Consider the following 19,003-nt stretch of genomic DNA (forward strand, 5'->3'; position numbering starts at 1 on the left):
GATCCCTGATCTGGGAAGATTCCACATACCATGGAGCAACTAAGCCTGTGTGCCACAACTGCTGAGCCTGTGCTCTAAAGGCCGGGAGCCAAAGCTACTAAGCCCTCAAAACACAACTACTGAAGCCCGAGCACCCTAGAGCCTGTGCTCTGCAACAAGAGAAACCGAAGCACCACAGCTAGAGAGTAGCCCCTACTTGCTGCAACTGCAGAAAAGCCTGCACAGCAATGAAAACCCTGCACAGCCAAAAATAAAATAAATATATATATTTTTTATTTTTAAAGAGTAAGTTATAATAGAAAAGGTCTGGAAGGATACCTTCCAAACTGTACTATGGAAGAGAAAAAGCGGGGAGGCAGGTAGGAATGGGGGGGGGAGTGTCCTCTTTATTTTTGTATTGTTTCAATTTTCATAAAATCTTATATAATAAAACATTTAAGTTGAAAATAGAAAAGCTATGAGGTAAAAGTAGTAAAAAGAGAGAAAAAGGGTAGGAAGCCATCCACATCGTCTTCATACTCCAATTACCTCATCCAGGCAGTTTCAGAATGAATCTGGGAAGACTATATGCCACACTGTTACAGAGCGCACATCTGAGAACAGTCCATTCATTCCACCTTCCCAAATCTCTCTGGTTTTGAGAAATGCCTAAAAAGATGAATCTAGACCAGGAAATTCAAGTTCCTAAATCAATCCTGGTCTAAAGAAAGCATTAGGATGTCAATCACAGGGCTTCTCCCAGGGTTTGGGTCCTCGATGAGAACAGATTGAAGATACGCCTAATAATTTTATACTGAATAACCTCCAACTGTGTACAATAATGCTGTCACATAGAACTATAATACCAGCCATGTATGTGATTAAAATTTTTTTCTAATAAATATGTAATGTTTTCTCATATCCACACTTTGAAAAGTATGGTATACATGCATTACAGTACATCAACAATTTGCTTTGTGATGCAAGAGTTAAAGTGGTTCTACCAAAACAATAAGATTCTGTTTAAGGGCAAAAATATTTTATACTGCTTTAGTTTTTTAATTTAAATGAACTAAAATTACATAAAATGGGAACTTTATGTGTTTCTTTCACACAAGCCACATTTCTGTGCTCAATAGCTTGATGTGGCAAGTAGCAACCTAACTTTCTGGTATTTCTCTGCATCCTTCTGACTCAGAGTGTTGTGCACAGATCAGCACTTGGGCATCACCTGGGCGCCTCACCCAAGACCTACAGAATCAGAACCTGGTATTTAACAAGGCTCCCAGGTGATCTGTATGCACACTGAAGTCTGAAAAGCACAGGAGGAGCCACTGGTTCTCAAACTTGGCTGCATACTAGAATCATCTAGAAAGCTTTAAAATCACTAATACCTAGATCCTAATTCCAAAGATTCTGACAACTGGTATGGGATAAGGCCTGGACATCCAGATTTTCGGGAGTTCCCCAGAACCTCTAATATATATGGATTACTCATATTTCTAATTTATTTTATATAAAGCTCCTAGTTTAGGACCTGGCACATATCAAGCAGTCAATAAAGGACAGTAATTATAAAAACATGTGGAAATCTTGACACAACTAAGAACTAAGCTTATTCTTTTAATCATTCAAATTAGCAAATATACAAAATAGCTGAAAAATTTCTCAATACATAGTTACAAAAGTATTTTGTAAATAATATCCAAAAGCATGAAAATGTATGAGACGCCCACCTCGGCTGGGTGCCAGAGGATTTAAAGGACGATAAACAGATCGAGGCCTGAAAAAGAAGTGTACAAAATTCAGACGTAAATGGTTTGACATTTTGACGTAATTTTTTCCAAAGGAAACAAATATTCCCTTCCTTCCACCTTCCCTCTAGACAATCCTCCTCCTTCCCCTACCCCCTCCAGTTACTTGAAACAATTCTCTTCATAGATGCTGTTCCACACTCTCCACGCAGAGGACCCTTTATAGCCGGTGTAACGCTCGGGATTCAGCAGCAGGTCTACATACTGAGCAGCTGGAGATCTCTCATCTGAAGAAGAAACAATTCATAAAACCATCTACATGTCACCATCTATGCAAAATTTACCATTACAAAGCAAACAGGGCTACACAAAAGTTAGAGAAATACTGCACTTTCAAGCCATCTCCAAGTTAAAAGGTAAAGTGGTTAGCACACTTATGACTGTCCTTGACCCAGGATTTATAATCACTTGAACTTAAGAAAGGAAAAATAACTTCTCCCTTTCTTTTGGACGCTCAGTGCTCTTTTAAGTAACATAACATCCCTTACCTTAATTAGAGTCATTAATTACTTCTCAAGTTTAAACCACCAAGACTGAAAAGACCTAACCAAATCATAACCTGTTTTAATATTTCATGTGTTTGCCCCTCTCCATGTATATAGCTACCTAAACACATACTTGAGACATGTTAGTACATATTATATGAAAAAAGCTCTCTCTGTTACTCTCTGCTTGGACTTAGGAAGTAAATGGTACAATAACTTTGAGATTCAAAATTGATCATTCAGAGTTACACCATGTTCTAGTAAAAAAAAAGTTATAAATTTATTTTTACCAATGTTAATATATTATTTAACATATTAACTGGTTAACATATTGGTTAGTAGGCACAACTTCAAGAACTTATTAGCACATTTAAAATTAAATAATGACTTTCCATGTTGAAACCCAAATAAGTATTTCCTAGATCTCTACTATTTGGACAATATTTTGAGAGAGATCTCTGCGGGATACAAAAGATAAAAGGAAAAATCATCTTAATTATTGAGGTTCATATTTTGGGTAGAAAAGGGAACTACAGGTCTTCTTACCTACACAAAAATTATAATGACTATGCTTCACAAATGTAATAATACTTACAGGCTGCAGTGCTATGTATATTGGCACAGATGTATTCTTTTATTTATATGCTTCCTATTTTTTGGTGTCATGGTATTAATCAATGATATTAATATATAGTCACCTGACTTGAAACAAGACCAAATATGGTCATTAAAATATAGTCCCTCTTAGTTTCATTACTTGTCAGTCAAAAATATTCACTGGCCATTCAATGACCATAGATTAAGATTATCCATAATCCTAAAAGGAAAAAAGAGCATCCTGATACATGTCTTCTGAGAACTACCTGGTACTTTAGTGATGCAGGAAGAGTACAAAGCTAATTTCAACTTCCCATTAGTAAACGAGTGGTATCTCACAGATGATGGAAATATGATTTTAAAGAATACTGGCTCTATTTTTAGCACTAACATTATACAGATACTCCACTATGTAAATTAAGGCATAGAAACAGTTTATTTGTAAATGGAAGAATAGAAACTGTCTAAAGACATTTCTTAATCAAGACTTAAGACTAATTAATTTAAAAATTTTTAATTAACAAATTAAAATTTAAATAAGTTAATGAATTTTATTTTTACAGTAAAATTTTAAAAGCTTTATAATGACTAACTTCTGTTAATTATTTTAAATTTCTTTGAGCCATTCTTAGTTCACCTTACAAAACTGAGTTATCTATATGAACTTAAATACTAAATTAATATCATAAATATATACTCATATACATATGTCCATATGTATAAAGTACATGTGTGTACACACATAAGCCTACACTTACATAGAGCTATATGAATGTGCAGATTGAATTAGTATCACACTCTTCACCCAATTAAACCAACTAAACAGTAAAAAAAAAATCCTTGGATTCAGATATTAAAGTATATGGATTTAAAGTATACTTCAAGGGAGTAGAAAGTCACATGAGCAAAATCAATTATACAGGTTTTAAAATTAAGTAAAACTTACATTCTTCATGTTCTTAATATGTATTCCTTTAATTCAACCAAAAGTTGTTTTAAAACATTTAGTACTTTTTCAAATCATGAAAAAGGTGGGTTTTGTTAACCTACAGAAAGTATTAGCAAACTATGGCCCACAAGACAAGTCTGGTCTGCTATGTATTTTTGTAAAGAAAGTTTTATGGGCACACAAGGCTTGTTCATTTGCCTATGTGCTGCTTTCACTCTATTATGGCAGACTTGAGCAGTTACAATTGAGACCACGTAAACTATGATCTATCTAATATATATAATATTTATGGTCTATCTAAAATATTTACTATCTGCCCATTTACAAAAGAAAAAGTTTGTCAACTCCTGACTTATGCTGACAAGAATTTCATGACATTCAGAATGAAGAACATATGTGGGAAAAAGCATACACAGGTTGAGGTCCCCTACAAAACACACCCATTCTTACTCCTGGGGTCACCTGTGACATGATGTTAACTAATTTGTTCCTAAACTATAATTTCTTTTCATTTGTACACCTGTATCGTTCATTCAGATAGTTCTCTTGGATCCCTAATAAATCCTCCCCTCAAAAAGTTTTCTCTTCTTCCTCCCTCTACAAACCTACTCCAAAGATATTCCTTCTTTTTGACTATTCTAACAATTACCTAAGGATTCAAAGAATTCCTATTGAGTCTAAATACCTAATTCTGTAAATTTGTCAACTTGAACTAATATTTCTTCTTCCTCCTCAAGTACCCCTTTTATCCGATTGAATTTTCCTTTCACTGCTCTAATTTAGTATTAGTGTTTTGAGGCCACATTGCATTCTCTAGCCCTCCTGACCCATGTATCTCTTAGAATGTAATGGTTGCACAGGCCAACTTAATATGCAGGCTTTTTGCTTATGGACACAGATCAGAAATATCAGACTCAGGACTAAGCCCACAATCTTCTATCTCTGAAGCTACCCCAAACTGCAATTTACTATTAAAACATAATTTCCTCAGTCAAGAAGAAACTATAGTTTATAAAGCACCCAAGTAATTTTGATACACAGCCAGATTTAGAAACTTCTATTTCAAGCAGTATTTTTAACGAATCAATGAACCTGTTGAAAGGGGAAAAATAAAAAAGTAAAAATCTATCACATTATTTATGAACCAACTAGCACTTCCCTGTGGCTCAAAAGGTAAAGAATCTGCCTGCAATGCAGGAGATCTGGGTTTGATCCCTGGATTGGGAAGATCCTCTAGAGAAGGGAATGGCAATCCACTCCAGTATTCTTGCCTGGAGAATCCCATGGACAGAGGAGCCTGGTGAGCTACAGCGTGTGGGTTCACAAAGAGTCGGACGTGACTGAGCAACTAATACTACCACATGAACCAACTACTTCAATCAACAGATATTTATTGGGAATGAACCATGGCCAGGCAGTGGGGACACAGTTATGACCAAAAAGACAAAGTCCTTGCCCTCAAGTAGCTCACAGTCTAGCTGAAGACAGACAATAAACAGTTAAATAATGTCTCACACATAGTTCTTAGTGCTCTGAGAGCAGGCAGCAGTGCACAGAGACAGAGAGGGAAAGCGGTTGCTATTTTATGACAGCAGGTTCTCTAATGAGGTGACATTTGAGCAGAAACCTGAGGCAAAGGAAGCAGCAAGCCATGCATAAAAAACAATAACAAAAAAATAAATAAATAGAGAGGGGTAAGGAGAGCAGCCTACCTCAAACCACTAAATTATTTAAAAACCTATTATTTGATCTATAAGGATTGTCTTCCTTTCAAATAAGAACAAAGCCAAAAACAAATCAGCAGACAACAGGGTGTTTGGCTATATTCCAATACACGGGGGTGAACATTCTTTAGATTTTTTGCTTTAATCTAATAATTTAGATTATTGAAATAACAATGACACCAAAGCTACCCTGATGGTATTTTTTTTAATTGTAGGTCAAAAAATCTTTGGGACACACATGAACATTACTACCCAGAAGAAGTGGTAATACAACTCGTAGCATGGTTTCACATGTTTAAGACCTACACAAACTATAAAAACTACCAGTTATTTTAATTATGTAATTCTAAAATTTTTAAAAGATGATTTTATGTAGGTAGCCATGTGAGTGCTTACCCAGGAATAGTGACTTGCTTTGATGAAACCTTTGCCAATTCTAAATATCATAACAGGGGTATTTTACAAATTTGCCTATCACTATATTCAAAAAAAACTTTGTTCAGATTTCTTAACAATTTCCTTGCTGAAACCATATAAACCGTGGTAATAACACTCCCTCTCCCAGTGTCTCCTCAATTTACCATAATATTGGAGAAGTGCCCTGTAAGTATCCCATTACAGACTGTATTAACAGCACAATTCTACATATGAATCTTTAAAAAATTTTTAGAAAGCAGATCACTTTAGATGCTTTAAAAATTCAGAAGAACTTCTGCTGCCTGTTAATTATGTGTGCTTGAACCTCAAATCCTTTTCCACCTCAAAAAATATAATAATACCAAGGTAAAAGGTAAAGAGAGGCCGAATGAATTGTCCTAAGCCTACGCAGCACAATTATTGGGAGTATTCTGTAGACAAAAGATCTGGAGACACATCAATTATCTTCTGCTGAAAGAAATGGTAGTTACTATTGAACCGTGATCTGGCTTTATTCTATTCCAAACAGGGCTGTGGGGATCAAGTTAGAGTCCTTGGAATATTGGAAGGTGTCTTTATGTTAGTTTGTTGAGACCTCCAACTAATTTCATTGTGAACATTTCTATAATATGGTCACAGACCTATAACTAAGTGGCTTGAATTAGAGGTCCATAGGAGATGGGGGTGTCACAATGGAAAGAAGACATGTGTGGGAATAAGATCTAGGATTGAATCCTGTCTCAGCTTCTTGCTACTCTGTGATCTTGGGCAAGCTTTTAGTCTTTTTGAGACTCAGTTTCCTCAGATATAAAATAATACACACCTCAACCCACTCCAGTACTTTTGCCTGGAAATCCCATGGCAGAGGAGCCTGGTAGGCTGGAGTCCATGGGGTCGCTAAGAGTCAGACATGACTGAGCGACTTCACTTTCACTTTTCACTTTTCAGCATTGGAGAAGGAAATGGCAACCCACTCCAGTGTTCTTGCCTGGAGAATCCCAGGGACGGGGGAGCCTGGTGGGCTGCCGTCTGTGGGGGCGCACAGAGTCGGACACGACTGAAGCGACTTAGCAGCAGCAGCAGTGTAGTTGTAAAGCTAAGAAATGATGAACTTAAGGCACTTAGTACAAGGCCTGGAACACCAGTTCTTAATAAATACTATTATGAATAATAAGATCCACATACAACATCCTGTGTATTAAAGCTGTAACTTTGTATTTTCACTGATATAAGTATCTTAAAAGGGTTAAAGTTAAAATAATGTAATTACAATAGTTTATTTTATTACCATCAAGTTCACAAAAGTGATCCTGTGAATCATCATATCTTGCCCAGTCAATGAAAGCTTCTTTGCTTTGATTACTAGGGGAAGGAGGAATAAAAGAGAAAAAGGATTAAATTTGGAGTTGAAAAGTTTGACACTGTATTCTAGTGTATTAAAAATAGATAATCTGAGATCACTTCTTCATTAATTAGATGGCATTACAAATTCAGTTAGTGGTCACATGAAACAATGATTAAAACAAGTGATATGAAAGACAGATATTAATTTCCACGAGTGATTTTCATTTCTTAACTACATTAAAACTACTTTAGGCCTAGTTCAATGATAATTACTTAGACCAGAAAACTAATTTACAAATACGTATAAGATGCAATTAAACACAAAACTCAAGCTGGTCTTTTCAGTTGACTTAGGCCTGGTGGGCTGCCGTCTATGGGGTCGCACAGAGTTGGACACGACTGAAGTGACTTAGAAGTAGCAGCAGAAACAAAGTAAATATGTATTATTTTTTCCTAAGTTGGAATTAAATTTACTTTCAAGATTCTTTTAATTTAAATTGCTTCTGTATTTATATTACACTCAAAAATACTAAAAAAAAAAAAAAATCCATCCAACATCCCTTAGTAACATCAATGTAACTTTTATCACACTGTATTATTCATTTTACACATAACCTCACATTTAACAAAATCTATGACAAGATTTCTGGCCAGGAGAACTGATAAAGGAACAACTACACTCAAAATAAACCCTGACCTATATTTCCTTTAACCTATATTCAGACCTTCTCTATCTTAAATACACAGTGGCAGCATATATAAGAGAAGTATTATTACCCTTCTTTACTCACTACACAAAAAGAAAAAAAACAAGGCAAAAAAATTATGTACTAATATAAATCAGGTATTCCTAAATGTGGTACTGTCATAGCCAATAATTTATTTTGCATTTGAAAAGCTGCTGCATAGCATAACCACTGCATGAGTATATAAGGCTGTCTGCACTACAACCACCTTACCAATAAAAATCTCCAATTTACCCCAGGATTTTCTATGAGAATATATAATTAAAGTTAATAAAAAAAATTTATACCATAACTGACTCAGTTGACATATATGATGCCGTAAAACAAGAATGCCTAAGTTCTAGTTACAACTAAAATGATAACTTTTGTCATGTTTAATCAGATAAGTTTTCTCCTGAAAATAGTAAGGAACAAAGCAATTTTGATATAAACACCTATTTTCTTATTAGCAATATGACTAACTTAGAGGAACGTTTAGTACCTTTATTTGATGAGGTTTTCTAATTGTTTCATCTAACCCTTCCCTAAAGCCATGGTAGCAGAAAAGATATGGAATGCTGCTGCTGCTAAGTCGCTTCAGTCGTGTCCAACTCTGTGCAACCCCATAGATGGCAGCCCCCCAGGCTCTGCCATCCCTGGGATTCTCCAGGCAAGAACACTGGAGTGGGTTGCCATGTCCTTCTCCAATGCATGAAAGTGAAAAGTGAAAGTGAAGTCACTCAGTCGTGTCTGACTCTTCGCGACCCCATGGACTGCAGCCCACCAGGCTCCTCCGTCCATGGGATTTTCCGGGTAAGAGTACTGGAGTGGGTTGCCATTGCCTTCTCCGATGGAATGCTAATCTAATGCTAATAGAGCTGGCCCAGTTTGGTTTAAAAATGAGCTGGAAGGCAACTTAGAGATCATCTAGCCCAGCTTTTCTAAAAAGTCAGTTTGAAGATCAATGCCGCAGTACTTACAGAAGAATTTCGTGGTCTTAACCTAGGGCTTCCTATCAAGATGCTGCTGTGAGTTAAAGTAGTCATCTTTAAAGTGGGAAATGGGCAGGAAGGGATGGGATGGAGGGATTACACAGGGGCATGAGAAAACTTTGGGGAGTGTGTATATAATTATCTTGATTGTGCTGAGTTTTGTGAGTGTACACTTGTCAAAACATTACATTGTACATTTTGAATAGGTATAGTGTATTGAATGTCAAGTGCACTTCTATAAAGCACTACTGGTTGTCAGAGAAGTTGTGGGATGAGGAATTCCTGTACAGTACTAGTAGCAGCAATGTATTTTGGTACAGTCATTTTGGAAAACCATTTGGCAGTTCTTAATTCCCTGGTGGCTCAGTGGTAAAAAAAAAAAAAAAAAAAAAAAAAAAAATCTGCCTGCCAATGCAGGCAGTGTGGGTTCAAAGATGCCTCTGTGGAAGGAAATGGCAATCTACTCCAGTATTCTTGCCTGGGAAATGCCATGGACAGAGGACCCTGACAGGCTGTAGTCTGTGGGGTCACAAAAGGATTGGACACAACTTAGTGACTAAACAATTCCCCCTGTAGGTATACTTCTCCACAGAAATGCATACAAATGTACCACCGAATAGCTACCTAAATGTTTTGTGAAATGGCCAAAACCCATTGGCCCATACGGCCAATCCACCATATTATTCAACATAATGTTGCATAAAATAAGCCAGACACAAAAGAAGACACACTGTATTATTCCACTTATATAAGCTGGCAAAACTATTCTTTGCTAATATAACTCAAAATCATGGTTAACTGTGCAAAGTGATAATGGTTAGGAAAGCACCTAAGGTGATCTCCTGGGTGCAAGTATCTTATTCTGGATGGTGGCTAATGGAGTTGGTTTACTCTGTAAAATTAAATTGACTTTTATACTTAGACTTGTATACTTTATTATATGTGTGTTAAACTTAAAAGTTCAAAAAATTAATAACTATGGTTCAACAACAGAAATTTATAAGTGAAATCAAAAGACAAGCCCTAACATCCCATATAACCAACAAAGAAATATTATCAGATTATACGAAGAGTACCTACAAATTAATTTAGAAATGTACCCTTTCCCCAAAGGAGAGAATAGCAAAGAATATGAACAGGCCATTTACCTCAAAAATCTTATGATTACTTAAGGCCCAGTCCCTGGATCACGTCTCTATTTATATTTTCTCCTTGGTAATCTCACTCAGGTTTATGGTTTTTAAATATCACATATTCATTGAATGACTCCCACATTTTCTTTCCAGTCTGGACCTCTCCCCTGAAACTGAGACTTGTATATCTGCCTGTCTGACATCTCCATAGGCAGTTCAAACTTAACAAGTACAAGGTTGAACTAAAATTTCCCATCAAACTTGTTCCTCTTGTGGATGTCCCCACTGCAGCAAGTGGCAGCTTCATTTTCTTAGTTCCAAATCTTGTTACTTATTCACAGCTCCTATCTGTTTTCATATACAATCCTTCAGATTCAATCCTTCAGCAAATACTATCAGCTCTACCTTCATGGATTGGAGAAGGAAATGGCAACCCACTCCAGTGTTCTTTCCTAGAGAATCCCAGGGACGGGGGAGCCTGGTGGGCTGCCATCTCTGGTGTCGCACAGAGTCGGACACGACTGAAGCAACTTAGCAGCAGCAGCTACCTTCAAAATCTATTCTGAATATGACCACTTCTCAATGTTTCCACTGCTATCAGTTCGGTTCAGTTGCTCAGTCATGTCAGACTATTTGCACCCCATGGATTGCAGCATGCCAGGCTTCCTGTCTGTCACCAAATCCCAGAGCTTCTCAAACTCATGACCACAGAGTCAGTCATGCCATCCAACCATCTCATCCTCTGTTATCCCCTTCTCCCACCTTCAATCTTTCCCAGCATCAGGGTTTTTTTTCAAGGAGTCAGTTCTTCGCATTACGTGGCTAGAGTATTGGAGCTTCAGCTTCAGCATCGGTCCTTCCAATGAATATTAATGACTGATTTCCTTTAGGATGGATTGGTTGGATCTCTTTGCAGTCCAAGGGACTCAAGAGTCTTCTCCAACATCACAGTTTCAAATCATCAGTTCTTCAGTGCTCAGCTTTCTTTATAGTCCAACTCTCACATCCATACATTGACTATTGGAAAAACCATCACTTTGACTATACAGACTTTCATTGGCCATTCTTAATGACTTTCGTAATGCCCCTACTTTTAAATATGCTGTCTAGGTTTGTCATAGCATTTCGCCCAAGGAGCAAGAGTCTTTTAATTTCATGGACTATCCATAGGCCAACTCTCACATCTATACACAACTACTGGAAAAACCATAGCTTTGACTAGATGGACCTTTGTTGGCAAAATAATGTCTCTGCTTTTTAATATGCTGCCTAGGTTGGTCATAACTTTCTTTCCAAGGAGCAAGCATCTTTTAATTTCATGGCTGCTGTCACCATCTACAGTGATTTTGGAGCCAGGAGAGAGAAAGTCTGTCACTGTTTCCACTGTTTCCCCATCTATTTGCCATGAAGTGATGGGACCAGATGCCATGATCTTTTCTGAATGTTGAGCTTTAAGCCAACTTTTTCACTCTCCTCTTTCACTTTCCTCAAGAGGCTCTTCTTTGCTTTCTGCCGTTAAGGGTGGTATCATCTGCTTATCTGAGGTTATTGATATTTCTCATGGCAATCAGATTCCAGGTGTGCTTCATCCAGCCTGGCATGATATACTCTGCATATAAGTTAAATAAGCAGGGTGACAATATATAACCTTGACGTACTCCTTTCCCTATTTGAAATCACTCTACTGTTTCATGTCCAGTTCTAACTGTTGCTTCCTGACCTGCATACAGATTTCTCAGGAGGAAGGTAACGTTGTCTGGTATTCCCATCTCTTTCAGAATTCTCCAGAGTTTGTTGTGATCCACACAGTCAAAGGCTTTGGTGTAGTCAATAAATCATAAATATGTTCTGGAACTCTCTTGCTTTTTTGATGATCCAACGGATATTGGCAGGTTGATCTCTGGTTCCTCTGCCTTTTCTAAACCCAGCTTGAACATAAGGAAGTTCTCAGTTCATGTATTGTTGAAGCTTCGCTTGGAGCATCTTGAGTATTACTTTGCTAGTGTGTGAGATGAGTGCAATTGTGCGGTAGTTTGAGCATTCTTTGGCATTGCCTTTCCTTTGGAATTATAATGAAAACTGACCTTTTCCAGTCCTGTGGCCACTGTCGAGTTTTCCAAATTTGCTGGCATATTGAGTGCAGCACTTTCACAGTATCATCTTTTAGGATTTGAAACAGCTCAACTGGAATTCCATCACTTCCACTAGCTTTGTTCGTAATGATGCTTCCTAAGGCCCACTTGACTTCACATTTCAGGATGTCTGGCTCCAGGTGAGTGATCACACCACTGTGGTTATCTGGGTCGTGAAGATCTTTTTTGAATAGTTCTTCTGTGTATTCTTGCCACCTCTTCTTAATATCTTCTGTTTCTGTTAGGTCCATATCATTTCTTTCCTTTATTGTGCCCATCTTTGCATGACATGTTCCCTTCGTATCACTAATTTTCTTGAAGAGATCTCTAGTCTTTCCCATTCTATTGTTTTCCTCTATCTCTTTGCATTGATCATTGAAGAAGGCTTTCTTATCTCTCCGTGCTATTCTTTGGAATTCTGCTTTCACATGGGTGTATCTTTTCTTTTCTCCTTTGCCTTTCACTTCTCTTCTTTTCTCAGCTATTTGAAAGGCCTCCTCAGACAACCATTTTACCTTTTTGCATTTCTTTTTCTTGGGGATGGTCTTGATCCCTGCTTCCGATACAGTGTCATGAACCTCCGTCCATAGTTCTTCAGGCACTCTTTCTATCAGATCTAATCCCTTGAATCTATTTGTCACTTCCACTGTATAATCTGAAGGGGTCTGATTTAGGTCATACCTGAATGGTCTAGTGGTTTTCCCCACTTTCTTCAACTTAAGTCTGAATTTGGCAATAAGGAGTTCATGATCTGAGCCACAGTCAACTCCTGGTCTCGTTTTTGCTGACTATATAGAGCTTCTCCATCTTCGGCTGTGAAGAATATAATCAATCTGATTTCGGTATTGACCACCTGGTGATGTCCATGTGTAGTCTTCTCTTGTGCTGTTGGAAGAGGGTGTTTGCTATGACCAGTGCATTCTCTTGGCAAAACTCTGTTAGCCTTTGCCCTGCTTCATTTTGTATTTCAAGGTCAAACTTGCCTGTTACTCCAGGTATTTCTTGTTTTCCTACTTTTGCACTTCAGTCCCCTATAAGTAAAAGGACATCTTTTTTGAGTGTTAGTTCTAGAAGGTCTTGTAAGTCTTTACAGAACCATTCAACTTCAGCTTCTTCGGCATTAGTGGCTGGGGCAGAGAGTTGGATTACTGTGATATTGAATGGCTTGCCTTGGAAACAAACAGAGATCATTCTGCCATTTTTGAGACTGGACCCAAGTACTGTACTTTGGACTCTTTTGTTGACTGTGATGGCTACTCCATTTCTTCTAAGGGACTCTTGCCCACAGTAGTAGGTATAATGGTCATCTGAGTTAAATTCACCCATTCCAGTCCATTTTACTTCACTGATTCCTAAAATGTCAATGTTCGCTCTTGCCATCTCCTGTTTGACCACTTCCAATTTACCTTGATTCGTGTACCTAACATTCCAGGTTCCTGTGTGGTACTGTTCTTTACAGCATCGGACTTTACTTCCATCACCTGTCACATCCACAACTGGGCATTGTTTTCGCTTTGGCTCCATCTCTTCATTCTTTCTGGTGTTATTTCTCCACTCTTCTCCAGTAGTATAATGGGCACCTACCAACCTGGGCAGTTCATCTTTCAGTGTCATATCTTTTTGCCTTTTCATACTGTTTATGGGGTTCTCAAGGGAAGAATACTGAAGTGGTTTGCCACTGCCTTCTCCAATGGACCACATTTTGTCAGAACTCTCCATGATGACCCATCTGTTGGGTGGCCCACACAGCATGGCTCATAGTTTCACTGAGTTAGACAGGTTGTGGTCCATGTGATCAGTTTGATTAGTTTTCTGTGATTGTGATTTTCCTTCTGTTTGCCCTCTGATGGATAAAGAGAAGAGGCTTATGGAAGCTTCCTGATGGGAGAGACTGACTGTGGGGTAAACTGGGTCTTTTCCTGCTGATGGGTCATGCTCAGTAAATCTTTAATCCAATTTTCTGTTGATGGGTGGGGCTGTGTTCCCTCCCTGTTGTTTGACCTGAGAGCAAACTATGGTGGAGGTAATGAAGATAACGGCGACCTCCTTCAAAAGGTCCCATGCATGTGGTCCCAGGCATGCAGTGCCACACTCAGTGCCCCTGACCCTGTAGCAGGCTACCGCCAACCCACACCTCCACCAGAGACTCCTGGACACTCACAGGCAAGTCTGGGTCAGTCTCTTGTGGGGCCACTGCTCCTTTCTCCTGGGTCAGGTGCACATAAGGTTTTGTTTGTGCCCTCCAAGAGTCTGTTTCCCCAGTCCTGTATAAAGTTCTGTAATCAAATCCCTTTGCTAAACTCAATATGCCAGCAAATTTGGAAAACTCAGCAGGAGCCATGGGACTGGAAAAGGTCAGTTTTCATTCCAATCCCTAAGAAAGGCAATGCCAAAGAATGCTCAAACTACCACACAATTGTACTCATTTCACACGCTAGTAAAGTAATACTCAAAATTCTCCAAGCCAGGCTTCAACAGTTCGTGAACCATGAACTTCCAGATGTTCAAGCTAGGAATAGAAAAGGCAGAAGAACCAGAGGTCAACTTGCCAACGTCCGCTGGATCATCAAAAAAGCAAGAGAGTTCCAGGAAAGCATCTATTTCTGCTTTATTGACTATGCCAAAGCCTTTGACTGTGTGGATCACAATAAACTGTGGAAAATTCTGAAAAAGATGGGAATACCAGACCACCTTACCTTCCTCCTGAGAAATCTATATGCAGGTCAGGAAGCAACAGTTAGAATTGGACATGGAACAACAGACTGGTTTCAAATAGGAAAAGGAGTACGCCAAGGCTGTATATTGTCACCCTGCTTATTTAACTTACATGCAGAGTACATCATGAGAAACGCTGGGCTGGATGAAGCACAAGCTGGAATCAAGATTGTAGGGAGAAATATTAATAACCTCAAATATGCAGATGACACCACCCTTATGGCAGAAAGCAAAGAAGAAATAAAGAGCCTCTTGAGGAAAGTGAAAGTGGAGAGTGAAAAAGTTGGCTTAAAGCTCAACATTCAGAAAACTAAGATCATGGCATATGGTCCCATCACTTCATGGCAAATAGATGGGGAAACAATGGAAAAAGTGGCAGACTTTATTTTTGGGGGCTCCAAAATCACTGTAGATGGTGACTGCAGCCATGAAATTAAAAGACACTTACTCCTTGGAAGAAAAGTTATGATGAACCTAGACAGCATATTAAAAAGCAGAGATATTACTTTGCCAACAAAGGTCCGTCTAGTTAAGGCTATGGTTTTTCCAGTAGTCATGTATGGACATGAGAGTTGGACTATAAAGAAAGCTGAGTGCTGAAAAATTAATGTTTTTGAACTGTGGTGTTGGAGAAGACTCTTGAGAGTCCCTTGGACAGCAGGGAGATCCAACCAGTCCATCCTAAAGGAAATCAGTCCCGGCTATTCATTGGAAGGACTGAATTTGAAGCTGAAACTCCAATACTTTGGCCACCTGATGCGAAGAACTGACTCATTTGAAAAGATCCTGATTCTGGGAAAGATTGAAGGTGGGAGAAGGGGATGACAGAAGATGAGATGGTTGGATAGCATGACCGGCTCAATGGACATGAGTTTGAGTAAACTCTGGGAGTTGGTGATGGATAGGGAAGCTCAGCGTGCTGCAGTCTATGGGGTCGCAAAGAGTCAGACACGACTGAGCGACTGAACTGACTGAACTGAATCAAATCCCACTGCTCTCCAAAGTCAAATTTCCTGGGGGTTCTACTGCTATCACTCCAGTCTAAACTGAACCACCTTCATGTCTTAGAAGGAAACTACTATAACCATACAACCAGGCTTCCACAGATCTGGCTCCGCCAAACCCACTCTCTCAAAATCCTCCAGTAAGTTTTCATTCCACTCAGTTTGAATCAATATTCATAGTTAAGTGTCTTCAAGACTCTATGAGATCTCCACCCTACACTTTCCTTGGCCACTCCTCCCCCAGCACCTTTTGATCTTATCTCCTACTATTTTGTTCTTGTTCACTGTACTCTAGCCACACTGGCCATGTGATTACTCAAGAAGTCAAGGCACACTCCAACCTCAGGGCCTTTTACTAACCATTATGCATTCGTGGAGTACTCATCTCCACCACCCACCAACCCCAACACCACCACTCCCTCCCCTGCAGCCATATTATCCTGACTCCTGCCTTCAAGAGCACTTTGCCTGTTATCACTCTAGTCTTCTTGGACTATTTATTTATTTATCTATTGCTGCACCTCCAGGCATGTGGGATCTTAGTTCCCTGCTGCTGCTGCCGCTGCTGCTAAGTTGCTTCAGTAGTATCCGACTCTGTGCGACCCCATAGACGGCAGCCCACTAGGCTCTGACCAGGGATCAAAAGTGGGCTCCCTGTATTGGAAGGCAGAGTCTTAACCACTGGACCACCAATTTAAAGCAGTGCAAGCACCTTTACTCCAAGGCCTCTATCAGTCTTCCCTGAAAAAATTATTTTTTTCCCTGGCACTCATCATCATTTGACTTACTTCTCATTGACTTTACTTGTTTTAAGCTGCACATGGGCAGGAATCTATTTCTCATGTACACTGCTATACCCCTAGGATAGTGCCTGGCAGTCATTTGTTGAATGAATAAGAAACCCGAATGCCCAATAAACAGAAGGAAAAAATGCCCAAACTCACTGGTAATCAATAAAATATAAACAAAAATGAGATACTATTTCACAGTTAAACATTATCAATTTTTGTCAAAGATGTGGACAACAAAACAAGTTCTTGGTGTTGGAGGCAACACACAGCCACACAAGTATTTTAGAAAGCCATTAGGCAATATCAAGAACAGCTAAGCAACTATATGCAAATAAACATAAAAAAAAAAAAGAGCAGCTGTAAGAAAGCAGTCCTCAGATTCAACAATTTCACTTCTGGTGTATATAAAAAAAATTATCAAGGATGCTCAAACTGGCATAATTTGTAAAAGTAAAAAATTTGTAAGAGCAACAATTTGTAAAAGTAAAAAATGTTCATCAGTGGGGAATACCATATTTTACTTGTCTATTTCCCACTGATGAACACTGGGCTTCCCTGACAACTTAGTTGGTAAAGAATCCACCTGCAATGCAGGGGACCCCAGTTTGATTCCTGGGTCAGGAAGATCCCCTGGAGAAGGGATAGGCTATCCACTCCAGTACTCTGGCCTAGAGAATTCTATGGACTGTAGATAGTCCCTGGGGTGCCAAAGAGTTGGACATGACTAAGCGACTTTCACTTTCACTTTATATGATGAAAACCATCAGCTAAAAGAACAAGGCAAATCTCTGAGTTTTAACATGGATATATCTAGAAAGCAAAATGTGCAGTTAAAGTTTCAGAATGTTATTTAACACATATAATTTACATAAAGGAAAAATAAAATCTTCTACACAAACTACATCTATTTATCTACATATAGTTTATATTATAAACTAAAAATAAAAATATGGACTAGATATACACCAAATTTACTTCTAAGAAAAAAGGGAAGAAAACAGGGACTGAGAAAGAAACATGTGGAATTTCAAATTTGTCTTTGACATTTTTCTCAAAAACATGGTAGATAATGTTAACACTTATTCATTTGGAGTGGTGGATATATGGGTGTTTATTATACCATTATTTCTAATTTTCTACATTAGAATTTTCATGAGTAAATCAGATACATAAAACTGCTAACTTTATTAAGTCGTTAACATTTATAGTACACAACTACATATCTAAGCAAGAAAAATAAAAAGAACTTCTATAATACTGCCTTCTGCTCACTCATTTTATACTGCAGTATCTGAGACCATTTACAAATTATTTATGTTGGCCTTCAAAAGCAGGTTTGTACTTAGAGCAAATAAAGAAAAGTCAACAGAAAAAAAAAATGTATGCATTGTAACAGTTATGTTAATAGAAACCTTTAATAGTCAAAATGCAACATATAGATTGAATTACCATTTTTATTTTTAATTGGAGGGTATTTATAATATTGTGATGATTTCTGCCATACACCAACATGAATCTGTCACAGTCACAGGTATACGTATGTCCCCTCCCTCTTAGACCTCCCTCCCCATCCCACCACTCCAGGTTGTCACAGAGCACTGGCTTTAGGAATATAGCAAATTCCCACTGTCTATCTATTTTACATATGGTAATATATATGTTTCAGTGCTACTCTCTTAAATCATCTCACCCTCTCCTTCCCGCAATGAATTACTATTTAAAAAAAACTTAGAGATTCAAGTTTCTTTTTCTATAATAATCAGAAAGAATGACCCATAAACCCTGTTAGCTGAGAAACTGCCTGAATTTTTCCTTTTTAATAGTCATTACTGATGACAGAAATTTAAGAACAAATTAGACAAGAAGGGAAGCTGTCACGGAATTTAGGATAAAGAATAACTTCTTCCTTTCAAAAATTAGTTGAAACTAGTGTTTAATCAAAATCACAAGAAAAATCGAAGATTTCTAATGCAAATAAATTAAACAAGAGAATATTTTCTTAACACTACTAAAATAAAATTTACCTTAATGTGCTGTTAATTGCTCCCAGTTTACTAGCTTGCTCACAGTCTTCTAATTCTTTGGTATTATTTGCCACTTTCGAGTACTGAAAGGAAGTTCATAATAAGTAAGTTTAGTGATAATTATTACCTTTATTTCATTTTCCATTGGCAGAAGAGTCAATTTGTCAATGATAATATA

The 19,003-nt window shown here is 38.1% G+C and overlaps 1 protein-coding gene across 3 annotated transcripts in view; it reads right to left on the minus strand.

The window, feature by feature from the left end:
* ERO1B (endoplasmic reticulum oxidoreductase 1 beta) overlaps positions 1 to 19,003 on the minus strand; it is a 72,131-nt gene that overhangs the window by 19,276 nt on the left and 33,852 nt on the right. For all 3 annotated transcript variants that reach the window (XM_025284546.2, XM_006075501.3, XR_006550719.1), the window contains 4 exons: positions 18,826 to 18,908; positions 7,254 to 7,327; positions 1,900 to 2,020; positions 1,716 to 1,762 (listed from right to left, as the gene is read on the minus strand). In XM_025284546.2, coding sequence (XP_025140331.1) covers positions 1,716 to 1,762; positions 1,900 to 2,020; positions 7,254 to 7,327; positions 18,826 to 18,908 — 325 coding nt within the window. The remainder of the gene's footprint in view (positions 1 to 1,715; positions 1,763 to 1,899; positions 2,021 to 7,253; positions 7,328 to 18,825; positions 18,909 to 19,003) is intronic.

This window comes from Bubalus bubalis, chromosome 4 (genome assembly GCF_019923935.1).
Source record: "Bubalus bubalis isolate 160015118507 breed Murrah chromosome 4, NDDB_SH_1, whole genome shotgun sequence".
Taxonomy (NCBI): Eukaryota; Metazoa; Chordata; class Mammalia; order Artiodactyla; family Bovidae; genus Bubalus; species Bubalus bubalis.